General features: G+C 37.4%; 1 protein-coding gene and 1 long non-coding RNA gene across 5 annotated transcripts; one reads left to right on the forward strand and one right to left on the reverse strand.

The window, feature by feature from the left end:
- The first annotated feature begins 1919 nt into the window (after window positions 1–1919).
- LOC130081263 (uncharacterized) lies at window positions 1920–3404 on the forward strand. The gene is made up of 2 exons (XR_008806709.1): window positions 1920–2584; window positions 3116–3404. It is a non-coding gene; the product is annotated as an uncharacterized LOC130081263 (long non-coding RNA).
- A 1366-nt stretch (window positions 3405–4770) lies between these two features.
- lrrc8db (leucine rich repeat containing 8 VRAC subunit Db) lies at window positions 4771–13264 on the reverse strand. Of its 4 annotated transcripts, none has more exons than XM_056246247.1 (3): window positions 13127–13264; window positions 8347–8478; window positions 4771–7325 (listed from the first exon to the last, which is right to left on the reverse strand). In XM_056246247.1, the coding sequence occupies exon 3, from the start codon at window positions 7321–7323 to the stop codon at window positions 4798–4800; it is 2526 nt and encodes an 841-aa protein (XP_056102222.1). In that variant the 5' UTR covers window positions 7324–7325; window positions 8347–8478; window positions 13127–13264; the 3' UTR covers window positions 4771–4797. The 4 variants fall into 4 exon arrangements, with proteins under 4 accessions (XP_056102222.1, XP_056102220.1, XP_056102219.1 ...); XM_056246245.1 differs by lacking the exon at window positions 13127–13264 and adding an exon at window positions 12573–13114; XM_056246244.1 differs by lacking the exon at window positions 8347–8478.
- Between the last annotated feature and the right edge of the window lie 1043 nt (window positions 13265–14307).

Raw genomic sequence — 14307 nt, forward strand, 5'->3', positions numbered from 1 at the left:
AGCTGACTGCTACTGTCAATTAGCCTAAGCAGGGGATTGTGTTACCTCTAAAAAAATGTAAGCTTTTAATTCAATATATTTTTGTTTTTTTAAATGGGCCATAAATAATGATTGAGCAGGGTAAACTTCCATAAGATTCAGATTTGCCCTTGGTCCTCTTTACTTGTCAGATCGACTGAAACTGGCCCATGCATTTTGCACCATTACTTCTTTCTTCTATTTGAGCAGAATGTGTTTTGTGGTGTGTGTGAAATGTTAGATTGTGTTTCTTGGCCAACTCAGGCTATTGCTAAACTTTCTCAAACATATACTTGGAAACCAAAGGCATTCCATTTAGTAATTGAATACAAATACCTTAGTTAAAGTTCTAAATACATGTGCAAGCCACCGTAAATACTGAGCCCGGTCCCAATTTAAAACGTACGAATCCTTTCGTTTCAATTATTTATTATTATTTTATTTTTAACGAAAGCAACGTTATTTTCAAATGCACACTTACCACATAAACGAGGGTCAATCAGTCCTACTGCGCTAAATTAAAGCAGGTGTCACTGAAATCATTTCCCCCTGGAAACAAACTAAACAACAGTGTCAGGCAACTTTGAGACTGTTTTATTTTTTTCAACAACGCTACTACTTCATAACCATTTCAAGTTGTCTTCCTCTAGAGGGCGCTTGTCGTTCACAAACAGATTTGAGACTGCCGGCTGTGGTGAAGGCCTCATTCACATTTTATAAAACATATTATAGGCCTACTTATTTTAATCTTCTAAATGTGCGGATTGATACAGACTTGCAATATAATAAAGGTAAAATAGAATTTATACATGTAAAACTGCCTTAGAAATCTCTATAAAATGATTAAATACAGGACTTTTTCAGTAATCACACCTGAGCAGCGCTGTGAAAGGTTACTGTTACCACGTGACAACCGTATGGATGGAGTTAGCTCACCCTCCCTAGACGCTGCATGGACAATAATTTACACCCATCACAGATTAACAAAACAGTTAAATGTGAGAAAATGTTAATATAAGGTAGGCCTACATAACCAATTCGAGAACTTCAGGCCCACCAAATTCCGCCCTGTTGGCTATTAGCCTCTGCTTCATTAGATTATTCACAAAAATATATTCATAAAATGTATTCATATTATTAATTAATTCATAAAATAGTATTCATCTTGTTATCAAACATTTTTTATTTTTGCAAAGAGCAACAAAACAATGTTTGTAACAAAGACGTTATTGTTTTTCACCTCTAGAGGGAGCTAAACGACTGTGCAATGATTCGGCTGTCCAAAAACATACTTGTTTAACCTGTAGGTGACCTAGATAACCTAAATGATGCTTATTTGAAAATGTAAACATGCAAAAAGTTGTATAGAATATACAGTTTGTACAGTATAAAAGTCCCCCACAAAGATACACCTAACTGAATTTGTTCCTGTACGTTTTGATAGTGAGGTCCTGTATTTATTAGAAAATTTTAACTTTGGGTCTTGGCTTTACCTCCTCGTATACATATGGGTTCTACTTTCTTTAAGTTGTAATTCACATTTAAACGTTTCAAACAGCACAGACACCAATGTATTTATTTTCAATGTATTTATTATATTAAAAATTGCAAGTTGCAAATTGAACGTCCTTTAAAACAAAACATCTCTGATTAGGAGCAAAGCAGACTAACTTCACTCTCCTTTCCATCAAGAACAGAAAGGCTAAACCATGAAGGGATGCAGTATCAGGCTACATTCAAGACTGAAGAGTAGCTTAAAGTAGCTTGCTGAAAAATAAAATTCTGAAAATAAGTACTCAGTTGAAATGAACAATAAGTGTACCTGAATGGACACAATGTATATGTTTTGATGGAATCATTTGAAATCAGGTATTTCAAAGTTAAACTTTTTGTAGGCTATAGAAATGGAACATACATTAATAAATCTCTACATAAATGAAAACAAACATTCATTCAAAACATCAAACAGAACCATTTTAACAGTGCAATATAGTTACATTTTACAAAACCTACAAAGTAATCTAATTTCAACTCACGCAAAACATTGAAACCCATCTTTAGATTCACATGTGGTTATGATTATTGTTAGTCACACATGTATCAAAAATGATTTTCAAGCCTCATCTGGCAAGACATCAACAAGTCTGAAGATTCTTGAGGGGTCAAAAAGATACCAATTACAGATCAGACCCTGCAGCATTTCAGAGGGACAAATATAACACAGTGTGGGAAGAATGATTCCAGAAAACTGGACAAGTCTTCTTTGAAATGTGAATAGGACAAAAAATAAAAAAATGTGAAGTTTGTGTCCTTTTGAACTCCTTTTGGTTTGGTTTGGTTTTAAAATAACGAAAACACAATGAACTTTATTCCAAATTATTCAATTCATGTTCAAATCAATTGAAATCTCTCATTAACAACTGAATGGCTTGAAGCAAACACCACTTAATCTGTTGTCAACATTTTGTTCGTCAATAAATTTTGTTTCAACAGATTGAGCACATAGTTGCACCTCCTCTTCACAAATCAATGGTTTAAACATAGAAAATGGTTAAGGAATATTTGGGTGCAACAGTGAAACCATTTTAAGGGCCCTTACATAGTCAACGCATCGGTACGCATACGCGTGCGCAAGGCTACACATCGCTACGCTTCGGCCGCCATTATGCGTCGATGCGTAGCCAAATGTGTCGTCCTAGTTTTTGATACGCGACGCGCCGATGCACGCATTACTATGCGTTGTCGGTGGGGGCGACATTGCAAGTAATGTACATAAAAAGGTATATTATTATGTTTACAGAAGAAGAAGATTTGAATACAATAGCGGGCGAAGAGGAAAAGTTATGCGAGCTTGTTCGTATACATCCTTTGTTGCCGCCGATGTAAAATCAGCAATATGCACTCCTCTTCAGTTGCCATTTTGATCTGAATTTTACGTGACCCGACTCTAGACTCTACTACCCCCTGCTGCGCAATCGGTGTATTGCATTTCACGCATCGCCGGTGACGCTTGTGTACTATGAAAAGGAGCGCGTAGCTCGCGTCGCTCGCGTTGCTTGCTCGCGTTGCTCGCGTTGACTATGTAACGGCCCTAAAGGTCCAACAGTGAAACCATTTTTCTTAAAGGTATAGTTTACCAAAAAAATGTAATTCTGTCATCATTTACCCTCATGTCAAGGGGTCCAAACAACTCTCAACTACTTTTTATGTTCCACAGAATAAATAAAGTAATATAGGTTGTCTGGAATGACATTAAGGTGAGTAAATGATAACCATATTTATTTTTGATTGAACTATCCCTTTATATCTTGATCATGTTTCAATCATTTCTACATGACAGATGTGTTACTTTATCAAGAAAACTTTAACAAATCAACAAAGGTTCAGGATAGGAAATTCAATCACTGGAGTGAATATCGGGACCTAACATCTGACAAGTCCCCTTTTTGTGCATTTGCCTCAAAAGTTGACTGCATGGGCATTCACAGCACAGAGAATGTCAATTGCAAGGTAACTTTAAACACTGATTCACACAATGCAAGCATTTCCGTTACTTTTACTAGCCAGTAAGGGCTAACAGTTAAGCAGATGGTAGTCGTACACATTTACTGACTAAGATATGACTTTAGAATATATATCAGGGCAAGTTTACTACTATGCATGTCTATTGGGAGTTTTTGAGCAGCAAGGACCATGCAGTGTACACATTACAGGTCTGTCCCATCATAATATAGTGTTATATACAAAACATGCACAAGTCAAACGAGGTCACTGTAACGTATGCATTACTTCTCTAGGCCACATAAAAAGATGTTAGCAGGGCAAGACTATTTAGTTGCCAAGACTTGCATTGCAATGCACATTATTACCTTTAGTTTGTACATCATCAAATCCAAATTACATGTTGCTGCAAAAGCATCGATGCATTTTCAATGCTGAACATTGTTATTACAGTTCAAAATAGTTTGTTTAATAGTAATTGAATAGGTGGACACAAACTCATTACAGAAAGATGGAACAGACTGTAACTAAAGTATAAAATATACAGTTTGATTGAGCTAGATGAATATGGCAATTTTGTATCAATGCAAACATTCAGTTCTCATCTTAAATTACTTTATACTCAAATGAGAATTTCTTTTTAAGGAATTCCAGGTAGACTCTTTTACCACTTATACTCAAATACAGTAGTTGTGATTAACTGTGTAATAAACGTCAGTTGTACTGGGTTCTTCCTAACAATGGATACAATCGTTAATGGCACCACAATGCACAATGCATGTGATGCAGACTGTGTGGAAAACAGATGGTGAAAACAATTAACAGAAATGATAATGGAAAGTAACAGAGACAAAAATGATCTGAATTATATCTACACTGTAACATGGGCAAATAATAAAAATAATGATAATAAAGAAGAAGAAAAACCCATGCAAACAGGCATAATAATCTAAAAGATTTAAATAATTCTTAAGAATTCTATGCACTGTCCAAAAAGGTTTATATTGGCTTAATGGCAATTTGTTTTGGCCTGTGCAGAAATTATAATAAATGTTAACAAAAGCTTTGATACTGGACTCATTCTTTACACCTGGAACATCCATTCATGCCAGCAGTCCTGGATAAAATTTATTTCAATTAAAAAAAGAAAGAAAGAAGAAGCAGCCTTAAAAAAATAAACAGAAGTATTGAAACATTGCCTCTTGGGCTCTCTAATTCCGTTCCACTTAGAAAACCATGATTGGGCTTTAGGTCTAAACATTTCTTCCCGATTCACAATCACACCCCATTAGCAAAAGTAGCAGTGATTTCCTGACTTATGCTCTCTTTGACCTCTAGGGGCAGTGAATCAAAAAGGTGGTCCTCCACAATGAGACCATTTCGGCGCAAGAGTCGGCACTGGCCAAGCTGTGCGGGTAGGCGATCCAGGCAGTTCCCCTTCAGCTCAAGATGAGTCAGCTGCAGCAACTGTCCGATTTTCTCTGGTAGCGACGAGATGCAGTTGTGTCCAAGGGATAGGGTACGCAACTTTGTGCATTTGAACAGCTGCTTGGGCACCACTTCCACCTTGTTTCCAGTGATGGCAAAGTGCTGTAGATTTTGGAGAAACCCCACCTCTGGAGGAATCACTACGATGGAGTTGTTACTAACATCCAGGTATCTCAGTTTGAGAAGATTGAATAGAGTGGTAGGCAAGGTCTCAAGTTTGTTATGTGACAGATAGAGGAACTCTAGGTTTTTTACGTGACTAATGGACAGTGGAATGGAAATTATTTTATTGTGCCACAGTTTGAGGCAGTTAAGCCTTTTGAGGTGCTGGAAGCTGATGACCTCTTCAATGGTACGGATATTGTTCGATTTCAAGTCCAACTCCTGCAGGTTGGTCAAACTAAAAATTGCATGCGGAATCCTCTCCAGCTCACAATTGTGCAGCTCCAGCTCAGCAAGATTCATCATCTTTTTCAAACTATTTAACACCAATAGTTTAGTACCATCGTTGTGAACCACAAGTTTGATCAGGTGGGGTGATAAGTCCGTAATGTTAGTTGGGATCTTGGTAAGGTTGCTCTTCAGATGTAGGATCTTTAGATGCCTCAAGTCCCTGAGGGAATCTAATCCTATCATTTTGTTATTCTCGGAGTTCAAGTTTCCCACCAAGTAGAGCTCTCTCAGGTTCTTCAGCATGTAAACCCAAGTGGGAATTTCTGCTACATCCGTAAACTTGACGTGAAGGCACCGGAGGTGATCGCGGAGGAAACTGAATGCAGTCTGTTCGACTTTGGCGGGGCAGTGGTAAAAGTGCAACTCGTGAAGATTGATCATCTGGGAAATTTTTGCTGTGATACGTGCTTCTGGAATGAGTTCTAATTTCAGGACCTCTAAATCAGTCAGCTCAAAGACAACATCAGGAACACCTGAGAGCATGAAAAGATGCAGCTCAAGCTTATCCTGTGCATTACGAGTCACGTGTTGCCGTAGTTTCTCAAAGGTCCACTCGTGGTTTAAGCTTATTTCCCGCAGTTTGTTCTCACTTACCTCTGAGAGAAAGACACCAAAACGTTTCGAGTACAACTGGTCATACTGGTCCACCATGTGGAGGAGGAAAGCAAAGTCATTCTTCACATCTGGGATATCACTAAAACTGCTTTCTTCTCGAACTTTTTCAAAGGAATACTCCTTAAGAGGCCGTCTAAACAGCCAAAAAAGAGTGTAAATGCAAACCAAGCCATAAACAAAAATGAGGACAATGTAGCTAACGAGAAGCTTTTTCAACATGAAAGCCATGTTGTGGGTGCACTTAAATTTGGAGTATCCAGTTAAATGCTTAATCTCTGGCTCACAATCATGGTCGAATTTAATGGAGGTGACAAAGGTCATGGTGTAACACAGAATCAGAATGAATTTGACAGTTTTAATTATAGTCTGAGCAACATAAAGTTTGTAGATCAAGTCACTATCTTCGACATGTGTGCGGAATTTCCTCACTTTCTCAAAAAGTGCTTTAGCTTGCTCTCCATCTTTCTTATCAAGTATAGTCATGCTTGGAACTTCGATGACTGGCTTCTCTGTAGAAAACTTAATGCTAGATTTTACAAGCATGGGTGTGGACTGATTTGGACTTCCCTCTTCACTGCTGGTTGAAAAATGCTTTGGTAATGTGGAGGCTCCAGTCAATCTCTGCTTATTCTCTTCTGAGTCTTCACAGGCTGTCTCAGACAATGCCTTGGTTGTCCAAGGGGACTCAAAACACTTCCCCAAAATAGACACAAAATGCTCAATTTTGGAACTGGTCTTTGGATACTTGAACCAAAAGTTACTGCTTACCATAAGAACAATAGTGTGAATGAGAGCTAGATATGGAAAGTACTTTGAATACCATGGGAGTGCAACATGGTAGCACATCTGATTAACAAATACATACTGCTGAAAATCCAGATTTGTTCGTAAACCCGTAGGCTGAGGTTGCCTGACAGCAGACGACTGTGGGAAGCGTTGGACAACACTGTCGGTTTGTTCTTTGCTTGCGATAGGTGCAGCTGCTAATGTCACATGGCCTCCTCCTGTCCCTGAGCCAAGAGCTTTCTCTGGTGTCCTTTCCGTGGGCACAGGGGTTCGGTCCTCCAGCGATTCCAGAACAGGAAGACAAACCACCTGATCTTTGGTTAACTGCATGGTCCCGGCAAATATGGCCAGCATAAGCATGACCACACCCAGGTAATCCATAAAGACGTCCCACCATGGTTTCAGTATCCGATAAGTTGGCTGGATGTCATTTAGAGAGGCAACTTCTGTGAGGGTAAACATTCCTACATGAAAACATAAAAACAAGTATGTAGTAAATAGTATTATCAATGACAAATAAGAGTGTCCATTAAAAATGACAAATCCTTTCCATGAATGACAAATCTTTAAAAAATCTAGTTAAAAACACATGAAATCAGCATTTTATAAACTCTGTGTATTAATGCTGATTTCTTATGGCTTCGAATGTGGCTTTGAATACCTTGAATGTGAGTATACACATATTAAACATTTAAAAAGTACATTTTGTAAATGTAAAAAAACAAAAACATTTTAAGGCTACTATGACTTGAATAAACAAATCAAGTGTTTCAATGTTACGCTCATTTCTATGTGAAATACAGGCTTGACACAACATAAGTCTCAATCTCAAATTCCATTAAATCAATGTACAAATATAAGGAGTGGCCTAATACACCACTAAAGATAACAAATGGTCCCATCGCTTAGGGAGACACCCTAGTGTCTCTGCCCTGTATCACTTTCCTCAGCACAGAGCTTGATCAGTGCTGAGGCACTAAAGCACAGCATTAGACATCCTTATTAGATTATCAGCCTTAGTGGGTCCATGCTGTACTGCATGAAGACAATAGTACTGCAGTGGTGAGTCTTGCCAAAGACAATATTGTCTTTAATATCAAGTTGCAAGACTGCTCTAGCATACATGCATTTTGCAGGGGTAATATTGATGAGTGGAGCTCGACTTTCACATTGCTAAGACATAACCATAAACATCCAATAGGCAAAACCGAATGACCTTCTCACTGTCAAAAACAATTGACTGAATGTCATAATGATTAATTAACTTTTTCACTTGGCTAATCAAGCTGTTATTTATATAAATTATAAATGTCAATGTTTTGAGTGAGATGAATTCATTGCCGGACGATTGAGTTATTCTCATTGAAACAGTGTTATCAGATTACATGTAGTATTACTTAAAACTTTTAATTTTTCTACCATGAGGCCTTAAGCACTTAATTTACAGCCTCTATGGTCTACTAATAAAACAAAGTCTAGACTTGCTTCACAAGACAATCACATTCCTTCCATTCATCACACCAACTATTCAAGTCACAAGCACTTTGTTCTTGTGCTTTGCCTGTCCTACAGATCTTTCGTTCAAGCCTTACACAGGCTTTGATGTCAACATGTCAACTGTAAGGAAGATGTAAGAATTTAAGAAGGATAAGAAAACTGTTTAAGATTAAAATACATTATATTTTGTATTTCAGTTCAGTCAATTAACATGCAAATTCAGTGTGTGTCACAGATGAACATCTTTAAAGGCAAGGCAAGGCAAGTTTATTTATATAGCACATTTCATACACTATTGCAATTCAAAGTGCTTTACATAGAAAGGAATAAAAATAAATCACAAAATAAAAGCAAAGAAAATTAAGTTATTCAAAATGCTTTACATAGAAAGGAATTAAAATATCACACTATGGCAATTCAAAGTGCTGCTTTGCATAGAAAATAAGCACAAAATAAAAGCAAGGTAAGTTAAAACAGTTATAAAAGGAATTCAAAGAGATAAATGATACAGTTATAAAATTAATTAGAGTAAAATTAATTAAAGTAGTAAAAAGATAGAATACATAGAATAAACTTCTCATCTGGCAAAACACAGTGTATCTTATTTTGCATATAGTTTTTTTTTCCTCTTACATGGTATCTGTGGTGTTTATTCAGCGCGCCTAAGAATTCCATTGGACGTCTCTGATGGACCTGATTTTACCCTAAAATCGGACAGGAGGAGCTCTAGGGCTGATTCACTGCCCCATCAGTCCGCAGTCCCGCACCCCAAAAAAAAAAAAATTGAGTCGACCACTAAAAAAGTATGTTCGAGTCGATCCAATCCGCACCCCACAGAACCTCGAGTTTAAAGGTGAACTAAGTAACTTTTTTACCTTAACCGAACAGCTTTGGAGTCATTGTAATGTTTATATTACTGATTTCGTGTTGAATGGTGGTCTTCTCGCACCCCCCTGGTGCCTGTGAGCCGCAAAACCACCCTTGCAACTTTGGGCCGGCGAGCCGCCGGCCTCAGTGTTAGGAAGTATCGTGTGATATCAGGTCTCGCGAGGTAACTAATTGCTTTACGGCAAAAAAACAGATCTGATAAAATTCTGATAAAATGAGCATCAAACTGAAATAACCCGGCGCCGTATACATTAGGAAGTATCGTGTTAGGAAGTATCGTGTGATATCAGGTCTCGCGAGGTAACTAATTGCTTTACGGCAAAAAAACAGATCTGATAAAATTCTGATAAAATGAGCATCAAACTGAAATAACCCGGCGCCGTATACATGTGGTGTTGGGCGCGCGCAGCTCTTAAAGGGGCCATACCTTATTTCCACTCGTTACATCGTCCATCCTACTGAACAGGTACCGGTGTACAGGGGGAGGGGATCCGGCCGTGAGTGCGAGCCATCTCTGCGTGAGTGCTATTCACAACAGTACAAGTACTCCACAGCGACTCTAGGGGTCGCTGTTTGACAAAAACGGAATTCCTACTTAGTGCTGCTTTAATTGACACATCAAACTCACTAGTCCACCACAGACCCAGGTCATCAGCATTGTTTCATCTTTCAATTTCCCCAATTAAGTGGTTTATGTTTCTCTCTTACCCAATTCCCAGTGCCATTTGAGTTCAGTTTAGAATCAAAAGGAAGAATACAGTGCAGTCAGTCGGACGTACAGTGGATACAGATACAAATAATTAAAAGAGATAAACTGGCAAAACACTGGTGTATCATATTTTATACAGCTGCTTGTTATATGAGATTATCCCATATGGATTGTACTGTGTCTGTCGTGATCTTTCGACACGCCTAAAAATCTATTTGACGTCTCCAATAGACCCGATTTTTCCCTAAAATCGGACAGGATGAGCTCTGGGGTGCAATCCAATCCAAGCTTCAGTTAGCTGTAAATTCAAAAGTCCTCACCATGTATTTTCCTCTAATTAGTCTCTAATTTAGTGCAATTACACAATAGCTTATTTAGTCAAGTCAGATTGCCGTAAACAACAATTATTACTTTCTTTCGTGTGTTGCCTTGGGTTAAAAAAAAACACACATGATTTGTGACATGAGACACAACATAATTATGTACTGATGCATATATTATATGACAGCATAGAGGTACAGTGCATTCAAATCAAAAACCCAAATTCTGGCTGGATATTCCAATATGTTGATCTATTTTGGCAGATTTGTCATTTTAATTACAAGTGTGAACATCTGTAGAGTCAATCCTTATAAGTCTATCAAATAAAGGAGAAATTGAGACCACAGCCACCAGCGAGACAGTGAAAAATATCGAGTCACCTAATAAATTTAATGCTCAAAGACTGGCAAAGTAAGGCTCAACAAGACTTCAGAGAACATCTGAGAATTGCTTTTCCCACTGCTTACCCAAAATAAGTTGCTATACACCAGTTCCCAAGATCTACAGCTGGGAAGGTTACGCACACTAACCCTATGAGCTGAGAAGTTAAGAAGGCTTGTTTTTTTGTTGTTTTTTGCTTATTTTAAATTTTTTTTGAAGAGTCTACATTAGGTCTTTTCTGTTCCACATCAGAAATGCAGTAATATATTATATATAAGACTATTATGATTATATATCAGACTATTGTCACTATACTTGCATTCAGACAGGAAACGTAATATAGCCTTATCACTGGTACAGATCCAACAAGCAATTGTCAATTTCCTTAACTACTCTCATCATTCAACATGCTCAACAACACACCAGTGAACTTTACATACTCTAACCTTAACCACAACAATTAAATAGAAATTACTTATAAGTTGACTTCCCAAAAACTTAAGGCTAAAGGCTCTGTGGCACCTACAAAACAGCTGTGATAATCTTAACCATTATTCTGAGTTCAGGATGAGACAGAAATTGCTCACTTCATTTTTAAAGACAATTTGAGGTAAACAAATGCTTTCATCTGAAAATGAATTAATTGTTTTCTAAAACAAAGTAAAAATAACATTTAATTTACTTATTTGAAAATAGTCTAAATAATTCCTTATTTCAGAACATTCCTTGAAAATATAACATTACTCTTCATTACTATCCAATCAGTATGGATCATTTTGGATGAGCCAATAGATTTGGACTAATAAATCAGAAATGCATAATTAATTGTGGGCCTTCACTAATTTTTTACCAGTCTATGGTGATAAGAAGCCTCAGTTTTTAACCTCACCTCGGTAACACAACCCTAATCCACCAAAAACACAATTGCCATCATGGCTAGCCTTATTTAACCTCCGTCTGAGCTTTTACCCCGTAACTAGGTCATGGCTGCCGCTGTTATTTTCATTTGCTGTGTCTCAAACTGAAATTTTAAATGACAATGCTACAAACCAATCATGTCTTTTCATGTTATCCTGCACATTTCAGTGTTGGAGTATCCATTTATGACCTATATATATATATATATATATAGCCTATATATATATATATATATATATATATATATATACACACACACACACACACACATATGTACAGGTTGCTGTAGTTCAGTGAGTTAAAATAAAGTGTTGTGCAATAGTGTATGTATTTAACGCTAAATATGACCCACACCAAAAAGGCTTATGTGGCAATTAAATAGAAGCAAACATAGTTTGTATGCATATGTGTAGAAAAAAAAGGATGAAAGGCTGAAACTTAATTTGACTATATGTTCACATCTGCCAAGTCAAGTGTAAGAATCAATTAATCTAGAATAGAATCAAGTTCATTCAAAAATAATGAATATCTTCTGCTCATAAATATGGCAATTTGATATCAACAAATAGGCTATGTCTCAAAAAGACAGCAAAAGAAACTAGTAAATCTAAACCAAACAGGATAAATTCACACTTTTTAAAAAAAAAATTAACACTGACTCGACAACATTTGCTGTCAAGCACAACTGTAGTCCTGCTGGATAACCTTTTGGCAATTGGCAAAAATAAGTGTACAATATAATAAAACAAATTATGTAATGAGTATTATGTAGAGATTGCACATGGTAACTTCTTATAAGAGACCTGAAATCCATATAATGTAATATTAGCTTGTGCAACTGTACAATTTGTTCAGTCTCATCCAAAAGTGGCCAAAACATATTGCTTTATGTGCTCTGAACTACTCTGACAACCTCCACTAACACAACCTTAAGACAAGATACTCGACTAATTGTAATATTTCAGAAATGCATGCTTAACATAACGTTTATACTTACTGTCTCATATAAACGTCATCAAACGTCATCCATCACCACTTTAATTCCTGAGAATCTGAAACACATTTCATCCACTTGTCCTTGCAGTAATGGGGACTGTCCGTTCGCATGGGAGACGTCACGCCATTGTGTTTCTATGCCGGGTCACGATATGTAAACGACAAAGGCTTTATTTTCCAATGACACGTAAACTGCGAGCACAACGCGATTTACAGGGACGGGCTGGAAATATTCCCTGTGAACGCAATCCGGTGTCCTGTCACGTCTTCGTGGTTCTGTCCAGATTAACACCGCTCAGGCAGGAAACCATTGGAGGTCTCTGATGATACTGTTGTGTCAAAGCGGAAAAAGTATCGGTACAAAAGGACAAGTTACTAATCATTTACCCGAGAGGGCTTAATGAACACGTAAGGGTCCCCGCTCATCTCATTATTATGGTACATTCAGTGCCGCGCGCACAGCAGCAGAATCAACCAGTCTGCACCAGTTCTCCACACTGCATATCCGTCACATTTAAACCCCACACAAACACACATTCACAGGCTGATACATACCTCAAACCAAAGCTGTCATTTTAAAAAACGCCAAAGCTTGTACTATGTCCATGCGTGCGATATAAATGAGAAATGTCTGTAATAAACACATATGTGCTGTCAAATAGAGGAAGTGTGTGGGGGCGGAGCTAAAGTTTACGGGAGGATTTACGCGCGAAACACCTGACCGGTTTTCTGAAGTTACTAAGCAACCAAACCCAGTTTGTTACACTTGAAAGGTTGAAGTCACTTTCCACGAATAGTGTTACAAAATTGGGTCTAAATCATCAGAAAAATTATCAATTCTGTGAATTATAGCCTATTATGTAAATGGGACATAAGATTCTATGGGATATTTTTTGTGGCAGATTCCAAACTTTTACATTTTATTATTATTAAAAATATCATCGGAGATTATGTTACAGATTAAGCATAGTTCTAAAATAAAGGTGGCTGAACATAATGTTTATGGTATATCAGCTAATTTAAACTCTGTATACTTTTTGAGTTTGTCACCTTAGATGCATAGAACAGATAATATTTAAAATATACAATTATATTATTTTAAACAAATTAAACATGAAGTGAATAGAAAGCCTTGTTATTACCAGACACCAGAATAATAGGGGGAAAAACTCACCTTATGCAGGTAAATACATGCCTTTGCATGCATTCTGTGTTGTTTATGTAAATGAAATCCTTTATGTTTTACAAACGTACCATATAGTTGCAAATAAGATTAAAGAGACTTTGCCTCCCCCAACCCACTGCAGCCAGGTCCTGCTGAGGGGTTGTATTTAAGTTCCACATGAAGCTTTGATGTGGGTCATATTAAGCGTTAAAGTGCAGGTGGTTGTGGATGTTTTGTTTGACTAAGCACCTGCGTACACACAGATGGAGACAAAAGACAGATATCAGAAAACATCACAGATCTAAGTCTCAGAGTTTGATCGAAACAGAGGGTGACAAGGTGAATCCCACATTCCAATTTGTGCTGCAGGCAGATTCTGGGTATGAGGACATTTCTTGGCACTCAAGCTCTTGCCTTTTCAGAAGAATATACTGTGAAAGACTGACTTGGCTTTAGCTTTGATGACTCGTCTTTAAATGACAATTTAATGCCCAGTTTCACAGACAAGGCTTAAGCTAGTCCCAGACTGAAATGCATGTTTGAGCTGTTGTAACTGAAAGCAACTTGCACT

The sequence above is a fragment of the Rhinichthys klamathensis genome, unplaced genomic scaffold (assembly GCF_029890125.1).
Source record: "Rhinichthys klamathensis goyatoka isolate OS25496 unplaced genomic scaffold, OSU_Roscu_1.1 h1tg000036l_1, whole genome shotgun sequence".
NCBI lineage: Eukaryota > Metazoa > Chordata > Actinopteri > Cypriniformes > Leuciscidae > Rhinichthys > Rhinichthys klamathensis.